Source organism: Pantherophis guttatus, chromosome 4 (assembly GCF_059756535.1).
Source record: "Pantherophis guttatus breed Tessera chromosome 4, ASM5975653v1, whole genome shotgun sequence".
Taxonomy (NCBI): domain Eukaryota; kingdom Metazoa; phylum Chordata; class Lepidosauria; order Squamata; family Colubridae; genus Pantherophis; species Pantherophis guttatus.
The window spans coordinates 17875622-17892072 of record NC_142066.1 but is presented as its reverse complement, the minus strand read 5'-3'; the positions used below and the strand labels follow the sequence as shown (position 1 = coordinate 17892072).

The following is a 16451-nucleotide window of genomic DNA, read 5'->3' as shown; positions in this document are numbered from 1 at the left end:
TCCTTTCCCTGGAGTGGAGTGGGAATGGAGATTTTGCAGTAACCTTATCCTGCCACGCCCACCAAGCCACACCATACTCACCAAGCCATGCCTACAGAACCGGTAGTAAAAAAATTGGATTTCACCACTGGCTCTTACTGATGCTAATTTATTTATAGAATATGTAAACTTTTGCAGTCTGATTTGCCACTGTAAAGATTGTTAAAAAAAAAAAAACAACCAACAGATTGTAAAGAAAGTTCAAGAGGTTGGAAATTACTCAATGGAAATGCATTACACAGCGATTAAATCCACATGCTTGGAATACAATTTTTCAGAGGGGAAAAAAAAAACAGATTTCAAAGATGAAATGACTAGAAATAATTTTTAGTGTTTCACATTGAAAATCCAGTACAAATATTGTGGTAATTGTTCGAGCTCTGGGGAAAATGGAGGGCATGGCAAAATTTTGTTGCTAATTTTTTTAAAGAAATAATTTCTTTATTTATGTTTTACTTTCTTTTTGTATCTTAATTTTTGTGTAATTTTTCTTTTTATAACCTGCCTAGTTTAATAGTGCAATACAAGAAAAGGGGTTTTTAGCAAGTATTTTTATCAACTTCTCAGGGACATTTTAATGTTTGCTAAAACTTGTCTGCTTTAACAAATCTATAAATGATGGCTATTCTTTAATGAAATTAGAGGAATGAAGATTGGTTGTGTTTCCTAACGCATGTTTCTTTCATAGATATGGAAGACTGTTTTCAATGTCCAGAAAATCAGTATCCCAATGTGGATCGGAATATGTGCCTTCCGAAAGGTATCAGCTTCCTCTCATTTGAAGAACCTTTGGGAATTACACTCACTCTTTTTGGCCTATTGTTTTCTTTCCTCACAGCTTTGGTGCTTTATATCTTCATTAAGTACCGGGAGACTCCCATTGTCAAAGCCAACAACCGGAACCTCAGCTACGTTCTTCTCATTTCTCTTTTGTTTTGTTTCCTTTGCACTTTGCTCTTCATTGGACAGCCCACAAAGCTTATGTGTCTCCTTCGACAAACAACCTTTGGCATCACCTTCTCAATAGCCATTTCTTCAGTTTTGGCCAAGACCATCATTGTGGTCCTGGCCTTCATGGCAACCACACCAGGTGGTGGGATGAGGAAATGGTCTGGAAAGCAAATGGCCAGCTCCATCGTCCTCTCCTGCTCTTTTATTCAAGCTTTGATTTTCACTGGGTGGTTGGTAACTACTCCTCCCTTTCCAGACATTGACATGCACTCCCTGATTGAAGAAATTATCCTGGAATGTAAAGAAGGCTCTATCACCATGTTTTACATTGTCTTGGGATTTCTGGGGTTCTTGGCTACCATCAGCTTCACGGTGGCCTTCTTGGCCAGGAACTTGCCTGACAGTTTCAATGAAGCCAAGTTTATCACCTTCAGCATGTTGGTCTTCTGCAGTGTCTGGGTGTCCTTTGTTCCAACTTATTTAAGCACAAAGGGCAAATACATGGTGGCCGTGGAGATTTTTTCCATCTTGGCCTCCAGTGCTGGTTTATTGCTCTGCATCTTCTCCCCTAAATGTTATATCATTATTGTGAGGCCTGAACTGAATAACAAGGAACAACTAAGAAGACGAAAGTCATAGTCAAAGAATAGCTTATTTATTATAATCATCAAAATTTTATATCTTGTCGCATGTAAAACTGAATTTATCGGCTCTTTACAGTGAAAAACAAGTTTCAGATTGCTATTAAAACAATTGTACTAAAAAATAAAACAATGAAAAATAAATTATGAACATTTTATAATTAATAATAAAATTTAAGATAGGAAACATTATTAAGGTGCATTGGAAGAGTCTTTTAACAATATAAGGAAAAAATTAACTTTCCAGTGAGTTTTTCAAAAGCTCATAGCAAATATGTATATATTTATCAGGTTATCTCAAAAAATGTTGAGGGACATATTCAAATATACATCCTACCAGCTTCCCTAAAATTTAAATGTGTGGGCTTTTCAGCTAGCATAATGTTTAGCTTAGATGTTATACATCCTCTTTCTATTTATTTATTTTAATACTTCTAAATCACTGAATGGCAATATTTAATATATTAAAGCTAAATAAAACATGAATTAATAAGGAGGACCACCAGAGTCAGAATGAGTCAGAAGGGTATAATCTCCCAAAATGTTCTCTCTCTTGTTACCATCAAAAATGTCTTCATCCTACATTGGTATAGTATTCTTGTTAAATAGCAATGGGAAAGCTTATAACTATTTGTAGGCCTATTATATAAAGGGGAGAATAATTTATGATTTTATTTCCAGCATCCAGCTGAGGTGGATTCTTTATGTTAAATGTTAAAAGTATTTAATATTTGGGTTATTATCATAGGATACTAAATAAGCAATCAATATAAGTCATACTAGGATTCAAAATGAAACAATTAATATAAATCATAAGATATAAGCAACAAAGTTATAGTCATAAAAGGATGAGGAAATAGGTAATAGGAAAGATGAGATGGATAATAGTAACACAGCCCTACTAGGTAGTTTGACAATATGGGGGGTGTTAGTTGTTTATCAGATTTATGGCATGGGGGGAAAAACAGTCCTTGTGTCTAGTTGTACTGGCGTGCATTGCCCTATAGCATGGGTGTCAAACTTGCCATGTCACATTGCTGTCACATGCATTTCACAGCATTTTCCCCATTCACGGAGCAGGGGTGGGCATGGCCTGCATATGATGTAACTGGCCCACAGGCCACCAGTTTGACACCCTTGCCCTATGGCATTGTCTAAAGGGAAGAAGTTGAAAAAGTTTATGTCCAGAATATGAGGGGCTGTAGATATTTTCCAGGTCCTCTTTTTATTGGATATATATTTTTTCTTTTTCTGTTTTGCATTTTATTTTTGTTGATAAAACAAAATAAATATATTTAAAAATTACCTTCATGCTAAACCAAAACAAAGGACTTGACCTCAATAACAGATATTGACCTCAAGTATATATATTATAGGCATTTTGGAAATATCTTGCTCTAAAGTCATTAAGTATAATAAATATCACCATTATTTGTTTGAGGCATGTTGCAAGTAACAGGACAACCCAGAATATGGAATGACTCTTTGACAAATCATTTTTGGACATCATCCTCTTGATCAAAACTATTACTGTTATTTCATTGCAAAAGTATACTGAACATAATTTTCACCAGTGATGTTACAAAGAAGTCAGTTTCACAGGTGATGATTTCCCCTGTAATTATCAAATCAACCATAATTTATTCTACTTAAGAAACACCACAGATAAATAACAAGGTTAATAGGTACCTAGACACAGGCATCACTTCACCTGTCTATTTCACAATTGTCCAGAGAACTCTTCAAAAATAAGTTAACTGAAGTCAGTGAGTCTGATTTAAATATCAAAGTAAATATATAAGTTTTGGAATCTAGATGGACAAATATAAATGCACGATGGTGGAGATAGAAGTATTGATTCTAGTAACATTGACATGTCAAATTGTTCAGATCAGGTCTTGTGTGAAATGTCCCATGAGCCATCCTCTTTCTATTCTTCACAAATACTATTATCCTGGTGACTTTACCATTGGTGGCATTCTTTCTCAGATTTATGTATTTTCCAATCTATTAAACTTTAAAGAAGATCCTTCTTCTGACGTATATGATTTCAACAAGTAAGGTAAACTATGTTCTCCATTGATCTGGAACCACATTATATCCTCAGTGAACCAGCCTAACTAAGACTGATTATTATTTTATTTGAATTCTTAGGATAGTTATTTGCAATTCTGTCTGTCTAAGAAACTCTTCACTTTTCCTTTCCACAGTCATTATATTTATGAAATCAAAATTGAGATTTTCATGAAGATATCAATATAGGCTATTGGTTGTGATCACATATGTTAATTATCTCCTATTTTATATAGCTGCTATGTCATGTAAAACATTGCATTGACCAGCAACAATGGAGCAGGTATCCTTAGGCTTCATGTATTGTGGAAGCGAAGAACTTCCACTGACTAGAGTGTGATTTAAGTATTTTCCAATCTATTAAAACTTTGAAGAAAATCCTTCTTCTGTATTATTTGATTTCATCAAGTAAGGTTTTCTTTGGTTTGAAACCACATTATATCCTTAGCGAGCCAGACTAACTAACACTGATATTAATCTCTCTGAACTCTTAGGAGATTTATTTGCTTCCCTGTTCCTCTAAGAAACTCTTTTCTTTTTGTTATGTTTATGATGTTATAATGGGGATTATCAAGAAGGTATCAGTACATATAGACTATTGGAGAAACAATGGAACATGTGCCCTTAGACCTTCATATGTTTTTGGGAAGAGACTCCACTGATTAGTGTGAGCTTTTCCTTGATACTAATCAAGGAATGGAAATACATTACAAAGTTCATTCAGAATATTTTAGGAAGAATTAGAGATTAATTAATTTGGATTGGTGTAATTTTCCCTATATATTATGCTGGTATTAAACTTCTTTGGCATTATATAAATGTCATTTGATTTTTAAAAATGATCATATAAAATGCTGCAAATAAAGCATCTTGAGGCAGTTCTCTATAGAATTGCTGCATTAAAAAGTGTATTAAAGTCATCCCCATTTAAAGCTTTACATTTCCAGTGATTCTTGTCCAAGTCCTTTCCGGTCAATTTTTTGTCTCTCTGGAAAACCATAACACAGAATTATCTCTATCAAGACAGATTTTGGGGTCAGACTTTCCTAGACATGGAATTAGAGGCAAAGCCACAATTCAGCAATAGGTGTATGATATGAGTCAAAAGTATTTCCCCACAGTCTAGGTGTTGGCAGGATAATAAAAAGATACCTTTATGTTGGAAAATTACCTGTCTAATGTAATCTGTCCAACTTGCCATATTTATTATCATAGTAATTTCTTTCCACAAGAAAGCATCATGCTTTTATATTCATAACTGTGGAAAAGAAATAATTTTGCCTTATATCCTTTTAATACATGTGACTGATCACAATAAAGTTCTAGGAAAAAATATGTACAGATTACACAAACAGCTTCAACAGTGATATTTGAAGATTTTTGAAAGCAACATCCCTACAATTATAAATGTTTAAAGTTGATTTGGATACTCAGCGATGACCAAGAATTCAAATATTTAGAAATTATGTCAAGTTTTTTTTTCTTTTTGCCCTTGTTGCATGGAAATGCAACGTAGCAAATAGCAATTCATGCATTTTATTCATTTCTTGAAATGTGGTTCCTGTGATATATTTTAAAGAAGATCCATGAAAAGATTTTATTTTTATTACAGCATCTTAACTCACAACTACCAACATATTCTGGCTTTGCAATTTGCAGTTGAAACAATTAATGAAAATCCAAGCATCTTGCCTAATGTCTCTTTGGGGTTCCATGTGTTGAACAGCAATTTTCATGCCAGATGGACTTATCGGGCCTCAGTGGAACTTCTCTCTACACGGGGCAGGTTTATCCCGAACTATAAGTGTGATGTCCAGACCAATATAGCCGCCATTATTTGTGGTCCTAACAGTAATGTTTGCCTTTTTATGGCAAGCATTCTATGCATCTACAAAATTCCACAGGTGAGTTGGCCTCATTCAAAGAACAATTGAAAGGAAAGGGGAGGTTGCATTTTATATATGTTTTTGCCATTATTTAGAAAATAAATGGGGTTTTTTTAGTAGAAGAAGAAGAGACGGGAGTGAAAACTTTTAAGCTTTGATACAGTTCTAATTTAATGAATGAAGCAGTGTTCCAATATTTTAGGGGTGTCACAAATTAGAGGGGGTCAGCCTATTTTTGTCAACTTGAAGGCAAGACAGGAATCAATGGATGGAAACTAATCAAGGAGAGAAGTAACCTGGAATTAAGAAGAAATTTCCTGACAATTAGAACAAAAAACCAGTGGAATGGTTTTCTTTTGGAAGTTGTGGGTTGGATTAGAAGACCTCCAAGGTCCCTTTGTTATTCTATATTCTGAATCTGTGATTCACTTACAGATTAAGATATTCATATCACATTAATCATACTAGAATAGAATAGAATTCTTTATTGGCAAAGTGTGATTGGACACACAAGGAATTTGTCTTGGTGCATACGCTCTCAGTGTACATAAAAGAAAAGATACATTCGTCAAGAATCATAAGGTACAAAAATTAATGATAAATTTCTGAGAGATGTAAAAAACCCATAAACTTTCACTGTATAGAGGAAACCGTATGAATACAAGCAATATTAAAAACACTAACTAATGAATGAACATCTTGACTTGTCCTCAAAGTATGACAAAAGTTGAGAAAAGAGGAAGCAAGGGAAGATTCTTCCATAGATTTCAGGGATTACCATGGGGAAATTTCTTCTCCTGTCTGAGATCAGAATATTTGGGGAAGAGAAGAATTTTTTCCCCTTGTAGGGTCAGCCATGATGGTTTATCCTAGTGGAAAAAGCTATCCCAGAGACCAAATCTTATAGGTTTATCCCAAAATATTAATACAACTTAAATGTATTCTACCCTGGAATTCCATAACTATAATTAGTAATATATTTTTTTAGTTTGCCTATGGTTCAGCTGCAATGATAAATGACAAATCCCAGGGAGTTTTCCTTCATCAGCTATTCCCAAATCTTGACCATCACTATAAGGGGATTCTCCAGCTATTGCTGCATTTCCAGTGGACATGGATTGGTTTTATATATATAGATGATGACACTGGGGAGAGTTTTGTGGAAAACACATTGCCCATTTTCACCCAGGAAGGTATTTGCTTTGATTTTGCAAAAACATTTCCACAAGTAAGTTTTTCCTCAGAAATCAACCCAATAGCATTGGAAGGAATGAAGATAATAAGGATTGTTATGGAAAAGACAGCCAATGTAGTTCTTGTACTGGGAGAAAATCAAAGTATTATGGTTTTAAGAATTATGCTTCAGTTCTCCAAATTCCATGACATACCAATGAAAGCCAAAGTATGGATTTTCACTGCCCAAATGGATTTCACATCCCTTCCGCTGCTACGGAGCTGGGACATGGACTTCATCCATGGGGCTCTCTCTTTTGCAGTTCACACCAAAGACGTTTCCAGCTTCCATCAATTCCTTCGACTGAGAAAGCTTCCATCAGAAAAAGAAGATAGTTTCTTCAGGGACTTCTGGGAAGAGGCATTCCAGTGCTCTTTCTCCCATTCCAATGTAGAAACAAAGCCAGGAGGACTCTGCACTGGAGAAGAGAAGTTAGAAACCCTTCCTGGCTCTGTTTTTGAAATGAGCATGACCAGCCACAGCTATAGCCTCTATAATGCTATTCATGCAGTGGCAGAAGCCTTGCATGCCATGCATTCCTGGAAAGGGAACAAAAGAGCAATCCAGAGAAGAGGAAGAAGGGAGCTTCTCAATCAACAGCCATGGAAGGTAACTTCTTATGAATACTAATGCTGGAAGTCCCATTTCATCTCCAGCCCTAGCAATACTGTCTAGGTGAACCATAACTGTCCAGGCTGCTATCACAATGTAAAGGAGTATCCTCAGGGTGTTGATAATATTGCTCTCCACAGTGGCAGACAATATCTTCTTGGAGCTTCATATAAATTTTAAAGACTAGAAATAAGATGACAAAACCTTGGAGCACTCCAAAAATGGGTCCATACACTTCCCCCTCTTCATTATTAAAGGAACCAATTCTCCATAAAAGAGTTCCTCCAATTCCCAGCTTTGATAGGATGATGGGGAAATGATATATGTTAGCATAGGCCACAAGACATCCAACAGAATCAGAAAGAGCTTCTTTCAGATTCAGACAGAACTTATAGACTACAATGGCTAATGCCAAATCTATTTATCATCTAGATTTTAAAATGGAATAATGGATTTGAGACTTCAGCTAATACTTGATGCATCTTTCATTAGTTAGTTAGTTAGTTAGTTAGTTAGTTAGTTAGTTAGTTAGTTTATTAAACTTCTATACTGCCCTTCTCCCGAAGGACTCAGGGCGGTGTACAGACATGTTAAAACACACATAAACTCACAAAATTTAAAAACACTTTAAAATGAATATATAAAATTTGGCCCACAAAGTTAAAAATTGACAAACAACCCAATTTAAAATTCATATTTTAAGCCAGCCCGGCCTGTTGGAACAAAAGGGTTTTAAGGGCACGGCGAAAGGTACGAAGGTCGGGGATCATACAAACCTCCAGGGGCAGGTCATTCCAGAGGGCAGGTGCCCTCACAGAGAAGGCTCTCTCCCTGGATGTCGCCAGTCGGCATTGTTTGGCTGACGGCACCCTGAGGAGTCCCTCTCTGTGGGAGCATATTGGCTGGTGGGAGGCTACCGGTGGCAGAAGGCAATCTCATACATACCCAGGTCCTAAGCCATGGAGCGTTTTAAAGGTGGTAAGCAGCACCTTGAATTGCACCTGGAAGACCACCGGGAGCCAGTGCAGCTCGCGCAGGAGAAGTGTTACATGGGTGCGCCATGTCGCACCCATAATTACCTGCATGGCCGCATTCTGGACCAGTTGGAGCCTCCGGGTGCTCTTCAAGGGGAGCCTCATGTAGAGAGCATTACAGTAGTCCTGACGGGACATGACAAGGGAGTGAGTGACTGTGCATAAGGCATCCCTGTCCAGAAAGGGACGCAACTGGTAAATCAGGTGAACCTGATAGAAAGCTCCCTTGGCCACAGCCGTCATATGGTCTTCTAAAGACAGCCGTGCATCCAGGAGAACACCCAAGTTGCGAGCCCTCTCTGAGGGGGTCAGGATCTCACCCCCAATAGTCAGTGATGGAGCTAGCTGGCTATATCAGGACGCCGGAAACCACAGCCACTCGGTCTTGGAAGGGTTGAGTCTGAGCTTGTTTCTCCCCATCCAGATCCACACGGCCTTCAGGCACCGGGAGATCATGTCAAGGGCATCATTGGGGTGCTCCGGGGTGGAGATGTACAGCTGAGTATCATCCCAAAACCACAGATGATCTCATCCAGCGGCTTCACATAAATGTTGAACAGAAGGGGTGAGAGGACCGACCCTTGCAGCACCCCATAAACAAGGCACCTCAAGGTCGACCTCTGACCCCCTGCCAACACAAACTGTGTACGGTCAGAGAGGAAGGAAGAGAACCACCACAACAGGGTGTCCCCCACTCCCAACCCCTCCAATCGACGCAGCATGATACTATGGACGATGGTATCAAAAGCTGCTGAGAGGTCTAATAGCACCAGGACAGAGGAACAACCCCTGTTCCGGGCCCTCCAGAGATCATCAACCAATGCGACCAATGTACCGTGCTGTACCCCAGCCTGAAGCCTGACTGGTACCGATCTAGATAGACAGCTTCATCCAGGTACTGGAGAAGTTGTTGCGCCACCACACTCTCAACAGCCTTTGCCACGAAGCGAAGGTTGGAGACTGGATGATAGTTCGTTAATACAGCCAGGTCCAAGAAGGCTTCTTGAGGAGGGGCCTCACCACCACCCTCTTTTAGGGAGGGAGGGAAGAACCCCTCACTCAACAAAGTGTTAATAATCCCCTGGAGCCAGCCTTGTGTGACTGCCCGGGAGGCCGGCACCAACCAGGAGGGACATGGGTCCAATAAACATGTGGCAGCGCTAAGCCTACCCAGAATCCTGTCCATGTCCTCAGGGGTCACAAGGTCAAACCCCTCCCAGATAACATTCTCAAGACCCATTCTCCATCACCCCATCTGAATTTACCCAATCGGAGTCCAAGCCTTCCCGAATCTGAGTGACTTTATCATGCAGGAATTGCACAAAATCCTCAGCCCTACCCTGCAAGGGGTCTTCCCTCACTCCCAATTGAAGAAGGGAGCAGGTCATCCTAAACAGGGCTGCTGGGCAGTTCTCTGCAGATGCAATAAGAGCAGAAAAATAATTTGATTTTGCCGCTCTTATTGCCACTAAGTAGGTCTTAATGTGAGACCTCACTAGTGTTCGGTCAGATTCGGAGTGGCTGGACCTCCAATCGCTCTCCAGGCGTCTTTTCTGGCACTTCATCTCCCTCAGCTCCTCGGAAAACCAGGGAGCCAATTGAGATCAGCACCAGGTCAGAGGCCGCAAAGGCATGATGCGGTCCAAAGCTCCAGCGGCCACCCAATCCCAGGCGGCCACCAGTTCTTCAGTCAAGTCATGAGCCAGAGCCTCAGGGAATGGCCCAAGCTCCATCAGGAACCTATCTGGATCCATCAGGTGCCTGGGACGGGACCACCTGGTCGGTTCCGACTCCCTGCAGTGGAGGTTAGCGGCTCGAAAGTCTAGTCAAAGGAGTGAATGATCTGACCATGACAAGGGCTTGGTGACTATAACCGCTATTTCTAGATCATTCAACCAGTGACCAGAGACAAAAATCAGATCCAGAGTGTGTCCCCCCGTGTGAGTAGGGCCTTAAACTAATTGGGTCAGGTCCATGGCCGTCATGGAGGCCATGAACTCCGGGCTGCTTCAGATGTTTCACCGATGGATGGCAGGTTGAAATCCCCCATGACCATAAGTCTGGGGGAATCACCGCCACCCCGACTATTACTTTGAGCAGCTCGGGCAGGGCCGCCACTACGTGGCCGGGAGCAGGTACACAATCAGCAAGCCCATCTGCACCCCACAACCCCACTTCACAAGGAGGGACTCACACCCGGCTATCTGAGGTACAGTGGCCTCCCTCGGACAAAACCTTCATTAATAATAGCCGCCACCCCCCGCCCCTACCCTGGGCCCTCAGCTGATGGAATGCACAGAAACCTGGTGGACACATTTCCACAAGGGGCACACACCTCCTCCAGACCCAACCAGGTCTCCGTAATACCCACCAGGTCCACTCCCCCTTCCTGAATAAGATCGTAAATGAAGGGGGCTTTATTTACCACGGACCTGGCATTGCACAGCAACAGCTGAAGGCCCAGGCCCTGAGGCTCTGTGCAACCCAGGAAACGAGAAGAGCATTGGGGGCCAGAGTGCACAATCACTTGAAGACAGCGAGTGCACACTCCCAGAACATGATATGGCCCCATGCTACCACCATATCTGCCCCTCCCACTCACAGTTCTAATTAAACAACCCTCATTAACTTGGACTCTAGCCCCCTCCCCGATATCTCGCCCCATACCCCCAATGCCGTAGCCCCCCGCTGGACCCGGCCTCGACTCTGGTGGGTTACCCCCCCAAACCCACTCTGGTCGCCCCAGAACCCCTTAAAATTTTAGCTAAAAACATACTTTAAAAATCCCTTAACATTCTCTTTACAACATGCCACCTCTCGGGGTTCCACAACCCGTCATCAAGGAAAGCCCTCGATAGTGTGGAGGGCCAAACCTACAAGAGGGGAGAATCTCGCAGTGCAAGAAGGTCGGCAGTCGTATACATCAGAATAAATAGACAAGGTGGGAGGTGAAGATTGTCCAGGGATGTCCAAAGAGTCTAAAAATGCTGGAACAAGGTATATCTCAATGCCAACAAACGCTGGGCTCTCCTGCCTTCTCACGGCAGTGGAAGGAATCTCATGCCAATTCTAGTTCTGGCTTCAGTACAAAGCCAGCCTCTTGGGCCAGACATTCTCCCTTAGCCCTGGAAACCAGGCAATGGGAAACCATTTCCAAAATCTTGCCAACAAAACTTCAGGGACTTGTCATCAGGAGTCCAGTGACTAGAAGGTTCACATATACACAAATATTTTCTTTCTTTCTTTCTTTCTTTCTTTCTTTCTTTCTTTCTTTCTTTCTTTCTTTCTTTCTTTCTTTCTTTCTTTCTTCCTTCCTTCCTTCCTTCCTTCCTTCCTTCCTTCCTTCCTGCAGCAGATATTTCACATCTTTCTATTGGAATTTGCAGATTGCAAGGGTACATCAAAACCAAACAAAAGCAGACAAAAATAGATGCTAACTAATATTATTTTTTCTCCTTAGTGTATCTTTAAATGAATTCACAATCATAGAGAGAACACAAGGGCAAAAGATGCTACAAAAGATGCAGCAACATGCTAGAAGTGATCCATGCAAGGATCACTTCCATCCATCCAAGGCATGGCAACATCCATGACTGACATATTAATCTTGTTTTAGATGCATCAATAGGTATTGTCCCTTGAGCTGATCCAATTCACTATTTTGAGAAGGGTAAATCTTTCCCTAGGAGTGCATTGTATTCCCACCTCCTTATTTATATCTCTGTTAATAGGTACAGTTTCTCAATTTAATTGAGCTAATGAAATAGAAAGCATTATATTTCACCCCTTATGTACCTCAATGCACATCACATGGTAAAGGGAGAGATCCAAAGTAGAAGAGAACAAGTGTCAATCCTAATAAGTTAACAATATTTAAATTTTATACATGTACAATAATATAACTCTAAAAAGTATTTTTGAATAGTTATTCCTGGAGTTCTTGTCCTTCTCATTTTTCTTCCCATTCCAATTTAGCTTCACCACTATTTAAAAAGCAACTCATTTAACAATAGTGTTGGAGAAACCTTCACCTTTAGTTCACGTGGGGAATTAATAGCTGGATTTGATCTTATAAATTGGGTCACATTTCCCAATCAATCCTTCCAGAGAGTAAAAGTTGGAGAAGTGGATTCCCCTGGAATAGTATCCACCATCTCTGAAGATACCATTGTATGGCCCAATGATTTCAAGCAGGTGATGTTCAACACAGGATTTCTTCCTATTTTCTGAGACTTTAAAACATAGAAGGAATGAGAGAAAGAAATTCCCTCCAAGTGAAGGGATGGGGAGTTAAAACTAATCTTTCTTGTAATGTTATTTTTAATTTTATTGTAATTGTTGAGGCCGCATTTACAACTTGTGCTAATGCACTATCAATGTATAGCCTATAAAATATGATAGAAGAGAGCCATTTTGGTGTAGTGATTAAGGCACCAGTCTAGAAATCAAGAGACTATGAGTTCTAGTTCCACTTTGGCAGAAAGCCAATTGAATGAGCTTGGACAGTCCTTGTCCCTCAGCCCTGGGAAGGAGGCAAGGCGATAACACTGACTCAAGGAGATGAAACAACAAAAGAAAAAGAAAACAGGTTAGACCCCCAAAATTACAAAGTAAATTTTCTGAATATGCTCATCTCTTCCATTTTCACACAGGTTTGTCCCATTTCTCTGTGTAATGGCAGATGCAATTCTGGTTATAGTAAAACCAAGATTGAGGGGAAACCATTTTGCTGTTATGATTGCCATTCATGTCCTGAAGGGAAGATTTCAAACCAAAATGGTAAGCATTCGAATATGCAATTATTATTCAGGTACGTTACATATATAAAGCATTCTTATATAGCAATTACATTAAAAAAAAAACAATTCTAGATAGATAGATAGATAGATAGATAGATAGATAGATAGATAGATAGATAGATAGACAGAATAGAATAGAATAGAATAGAATAGAATAGAATAGAATAGAATAGAATAGAATAGAATAGAATAGACAGGCAGTAGATAGATTTTTTTTTATAAACAATGGACACAAACTTTATACAAATATTTTCAATTGTAGCTTCCAACTATTCTAAGAATGTATGGCTTTGGGCAGCAAGATAGTTGTTGGGAAATGGCAGAATGTAGATTCTGGAGATTCAGCTGTGTGTACAACACATGTAGTATTTTTTTAACAACCATCATTCCTAATCTGAACAATGTCAGCTAATAAGTAAAAATACAGAGAAGCCATTTGTAGGAAAGTTTATTTATTCATTTAGTTATAAAAATATCCTATTTTTCATATTCCCCCACATAGCAAAGAAAATAAAATAAAATATTATTTGCTGTTATTATTGAGAGAGAAGAAAGTTGAGAAAAGCATGTGGCTGCTGTAGTGAAGCCAGCTTCCCTTAAATGCTGTCATTGAAACTGTGGAGTAACTCCTATTTATCTGGCATTTCCTCTCCCATTTCATGATTTAACTCAGTTAAAGAGATCATGCTCGAAGATTGATTGTGTTTCCTAAAGCATCTTTCTTTTACAGATATGGAAGACTGTTTTCAATGTCCAGAAGATCAGTATCCCAATATAGATCGGAATCTGTGCCTTCTGAAAGTTATCAGCTTCCTCTCATTTGAAGAACCTTTAGGATTTACGCTTACCCTTTGCGCTCTTTTGTTTTCTTTCTTCACAGCTTTGGTGCTTTACATCTTCATTAAGCACCGGGAGACTCCCATTGTCAAAGCCAACAACCGGAACCTCAGCTACGTTCTTCTCGTTTCCCTTTTGTTTTGTTTCCTTTGCACTTTGCTCTTCATTGGACAGCCCACAAAGCTTATGTGTCTCCTTCGACAAACAACCTTTGGCATCACCTTCTCAATAGCCATTTCTTCAGTTTTGGCCAAGACCATCATTGTAGTCCTGGCCTTCATGGCAACCACACCAGGTGGTGGGATGAGGAAATGGTTTGGAAAGCAAATGGCCAGCTCCATTGTCCTCTCCTGCTCTTTTATTCAAGCTTTGATTTTCACTGTGTGGTTGGTAACTACTCCTCCCTTTCCAGATGTTGACATGCACTCCCTGATTGAAGAAATTATCCTGGAATGTAAAGAAGGCTCTATCACCATGTTTTACGTTGTCTTGGGATTTCTGGGGTTCCTGGCTACCATCAGTTTCACGGTGGCCTTCCTGGCCAGGAACTTGCCTGACAGTTTCAATGAAGCCAAGTTTATCACCTTCAGCATGTTGGTCTTCTGCAGTGTCTGGGTGTCCTTTGTTCCAACTTATTTAAGCACAAAGGGCAAATACATGGTGGCCGTGGAGATTTTTTCCATCTTGGCCTCCAGTGCTGGTTTATTGCTCTGCATCTTTTCTCCTAAATGTTATATCATTGTTGTGAGGCCTGAACTGAATAATAAGGAACAGCTAAGAAGACGAAAGTGATCGCCAAAAAGAAGTTTGTTTATTATAATCATCAACAATTTTATTTCTTGTCCCATGTAACAATATTAAAACAATTGTACTAAAAAATAAAACAATGAAAAATAAATTATGAACATTTTATAATTAATAATAAAATTTAAGATATGAAATATTATTAAGAGTCTTTTACCAATATAAGGAAAAATGGAACTTTCCAGGGAAGTTTTCAAAAGCTCATAGCAACCAAAAATATGGATGGATGGATGGATGGATGGATAGATAGATAGATAGATAATTATTAGGTTATCTCAAAAAATGTTCAGAGGCATAAAGAAATATACATTCTACCAGCTTCCCTATAATGTGTGGGCTTTGAACTTAAGAACCAAAGCTTAGAATCTCATCTGGAGATTAATTTTCAGCTAGTGTAATGTTTAGCTAAGATGTTATACATCCTCTTTCCATTTATTTATTTTAATACTTCTAACTCACTGAATGGCAACATTTAATATATTAAAGCTAAATAAAACATGTATTAATAAGGAGGACAACCAGAGTCAGATTGATTCAGAATGATATATTATATAAAGGGGACAATAATGTATGATTTTTTCCCAGCATCCAGCTCTGATGGACACTTTATGATAAATGTTAAAAGTATTTAATATTTGGGTTATATTTTTCTTTTTCTACACAATTTTTGTTGTTGTGAATAGAATAGAATAGAATAGAATAGAATAGAATAGAATAGAATAGAATAGAATAGAATAGAGCAGAGCAGAGCAGAGCAGAGCAGAGCAGAGCAGAGCAGAATTCTTTATTGGCCAAGGGTATTGGATACACAAGGAATTTATCTCCGGTGCATAAGCTCTCACTGTACATACAAGCAACAAGTGATAAATCATGATCATAATCATCGTAAGCAGGGGTGGGTTGCTTCCTGTTCTACCCAGTTCAGGGAAACAGGTAGTGGCAGTGGCTGGAGGCTCTGCCCACCCACCCAGAGAGCGTCAAAAATGCTCTGCACATGTGCAAAAGCACCCTGCACTTGCAAAGTGAGTGCCCGCACCCGCACACTACTGATCATAAGATACATTCATCAGAAATCATAACATACAACACCTAGTGATAATCATAGGATACAAAATAAGCAATCAACATAAATCATACTAGGATACTAAATAAAACAATTAATATAAAACGTAAGATACAAGCAACAAAGGTATAGTCATAAGAGGATAAGAAAATGGGTAATAGGAAATCTGAGAACCTTAATATAGCCCTCGTGGATAATTTGACAATGTTGTAGAAATTAATTCTTTATCAGATTTATGTTATGGGGAAAGAAAACTGCCCTTGTTCTAGTTGTACTGGTGTGCAATGGCCTATAGCACGGGTGTCAAACTTGCAGCATCACATTGCTGTCACATGCATTTCGCAGCATTTTTCCCATTCCAGGAGCAGGAGTGGCCATGGCCTGCACATGATGCATCTGGACCACAGGCCACCAGTTTGACACACCTGCCCTATGGCATCGCCTAGAGGGAAGAAGTTGAAACAGTTTATGTCCAGGT

The 16451-nt window shown here is 39.4% G+C and overlaps 2 protein-coding genes across 2 annotated transcripts; both read left to right on the top strand.

The window, feature by feature from the left end:
- Nucleotides 1–679: 679 nt before the first annotated feature.
- Nucleotides 680–1629, top strand: LOC132710341 (vomeronasal type-2 receptor 26-like). The gene has a single exon (XM_060686352.2). The coding sequence runs from the start codon at nucleotides 730–732 to the stop codon at nucleotides 1627–1629; it is 900 nt and encodes a 299-aa protein (XP_060542335.2). The 5' UTR covers nucleotides 680–729.
- A 1838-nt stretch (nucleotides 1630–3467) lies between these two features.
- Nucleotides 3468–15041, top strand: LOC132710340 (vomeronasal type-2 receptor 26-like). The gene is made up of 6 exons (XM_060686343.2): nucleotides 3468–3688; nucleotides 5317–5608; nucleotides 6579–7433; nucleotides 12446–12664; nucleotides 13123–13249; nucleotides 14000–15041. The coding sequence occupies exons 1-6, from the start codon at nucleotides 3468–3470 to the stop codon at nucleotides 14896–14898; spliced, it is 2613 nt and encodes an 870-aa protein (XP_060542326.2). The 3' UTR covers nucleotides 14899–15041.
- Nucleotides 15042–16451: the final 1410 nt, after the last annotated feature.

Excerpts from the sequence above, each read along its gene's own strand:
- LOC132710341 (XM_060686352.2), top strand. The coding sequence starts at position 730 with ATGGAAGACTGTTTTCAATGTCCAGAAAATCAGTATCCCAATGTGGAT.
- LOC132710340 (XM_060686343.2), top strand. The coding sequence starts at position 3,468 with ATGGTGGAGATAGAAGTATTGATTCTAGTAACATTGACATGTCAAATT. Across the intron at positions 3,689-5,316 it reads GACGTATATGATTTCAACAA|CATCTTAACTCACAACTACC; the intron begins GTAAGGTAAACT and ends TTTTTATTACAG. Across the intron at positions 5,609-6,578 it reads GCATCTACAAAATTCCACAG|TTTGCCTATGGTTCAGCTGC; the intron begins GTGAGTTGGCCT and ends ATATTTTTTTAG.